At 47.6% G+C, this 1,688-nt stretch overlaps 1 protein-coding gene across 1 annotated transcript in view; it reads right to left on the bottom strand.

The window, feature by feature from the left end:
• LOC103729730 (protein spire homolog 1-like) overlaps positions 1-1,061 on the bottom strand; it is a gene marked incomplete at its 3' end in the record, with an annotated part of 118,969 nt that extends 117,908 nt beyond the window's left edge. Inside the window, exons 1-2 of the mRNA XM_017796741.1 lie at positions 1,033-1,061; positions 14-309 (exon numbers count right to left, since the gene is read on the bottom strand). Of these exons, the coding sequence (XP_017652230.1) occupies positions 14-309; positions 1,033-1,061 (325 nt within the window). The remainder of the gene's footprint in view (positions 1-13; positions 310-1,032) is intronic.
• Positions 1,062-1,688: the final 627 nt, after the last annotated feature.

Here is a 1,688-nt window from a genome sequence, read left to right as displayed (position 1 = left end):
GCTCGGTCCTGACCAGCCCGCCGCCGGCCGGTAGCGACGCGATGGCGTCCGTTCGCCCCGCCCCGCGCCACCCCGTGCCCGCCTCTGGGGGCCGTGCGGCCAGGCGCAGCGCGCGGGCAAGGGGCGTCGCCCCGAGCTAGAGCCGCTGCTGCGGGGCGAAGGAGGGCCGAGCAGGAGCCGGGGGAGGATTGGTGAGCGCGCTGTGCGGCCGCAGGACCCCGCTGAGCCGGGAAGTCGCTGTCCCTAGGCCTTCGTCGTCCTGGCCGGTTGGGGTCTAATTCGAACTTGAATCCGGACTGGGGCGAATCACTGGGAAGAGAAAGGTGGGCAGAGCCGCTCCACGCTGGGCCCCTGGCCGGAGTGCTCGAGCCCCTTGGCCGCGGTTTCTCTTGAACACTGGACACACACTGTCCCTGCAGCTCTCTCCTAATTTTTATATGAATTTGTATGTTATTTATTTTGACAGTCTCGTGGTCAACTCAAGCTGGCCTTGGACTCGCAATCTTCCATCCCCTGGCATCCTGCGTGGTGGGATTACAGGCAGCACCGTTGGGGTTCTTGGTTTGGGGTACTCTCTTTCCACTCCCACCCTCTCTGAGGGCACTGATCGTGGGTTTTTTCTCATTGAACTCTCCCAAAACCTAGATCTGGGCCTGGGATGTGATGCATGGTGCTCAGGTGTTCCTTTCACCTTTCGGATTCATTTGTAACATGAGATCAGCCCTTCACTGCGGTAGTCTCCAATAACCACATTTATCCTACACCAATTAATCCAGTCTGTCATATGAGGAGGAATTGATATCACAGAAACAGAAGTGAACTACGTGCAGTTATCCTTAGGATGAAAGAACTCTAGGAGCCTCCATGAACCTTTAAGTATGAAATAAAACATAATTGTTAAACAAAGCAGCCACTCATTGGTAAATGACTTTAATTGGTAAATGACTTTAGTTGGTAACATTCCACCCAAGCTAGTCCCTCAAAATCCCCGGAGTTATAGCATTAACCAAGCCAGAAATTTATATTACGTACCATTTTATGTAGAATATTGGAAACTGCATGCTACATCTTACAGTAGAAATCACAATAGGTTGGTAATGTAAGATATCACCATGTATACAACAGTAATGGGAAGAGGAAAAGCAAAAGGTCATAAAGGGTGGGAGAGAGATGAAAGAAGAACGAGCCACTTGGGCACCTTAACACTACAAGATGCATGCAGTCTTTAAAGAAGAATCACTTAATTGCAGGTTCATAATCTCAATTGTAAAAATGCAGTATTTAGGGACAGCAAGATAGCTCAGCAAGTAAAGGCACTTGCAGCCAAGCCTGACAACTTCCGTTTGCTCCCAGAACCCATGTAGTGGAAGGAGTGAACCAACTCCACGAAGTCATCCTCTGACCTCCAAGTGTGTACATACAGACACATAGAATGTAAAAAAAAAAAATTAATGTAATATTTGTATACCAAGGCCCTGAGAGGCAAAGACCTCCCTGAATGCTTGTGTGAGCCTAATATATACCAACATTACTATAATTACTATATATAATTACTATATATTAATATTGCATAATATATTAATATATTGACCTCCCCAAATTTTGATGATTTAGAAGTTTAGGTTCTGTGTGGCTTTTGAAAATAGAAAGGGTGAAAATACTTTGAGCAACGCAGGGAAACAGATGAT

Source organism: Nannospalax galili, unplaced genomic scaffold (genome assembly GCF_000622305.1).
Source record: "Nannospalax galili isolate Female #2095 unplaced genomic scaffold, S.galili_v1.0 scaffold3670, whole genome shotgun sequence".
NCBI lineage: Eukaryota > Metazoa > Chordata > Mammalia > Rodentia > Spalacidae > Nannospalax > Nannospalax galili.
The sequence above is the reverse complement of the archived record's forward strand: the minus strand, read 5'-3'. Positions and strand labels throughout refer to the sequence as shown.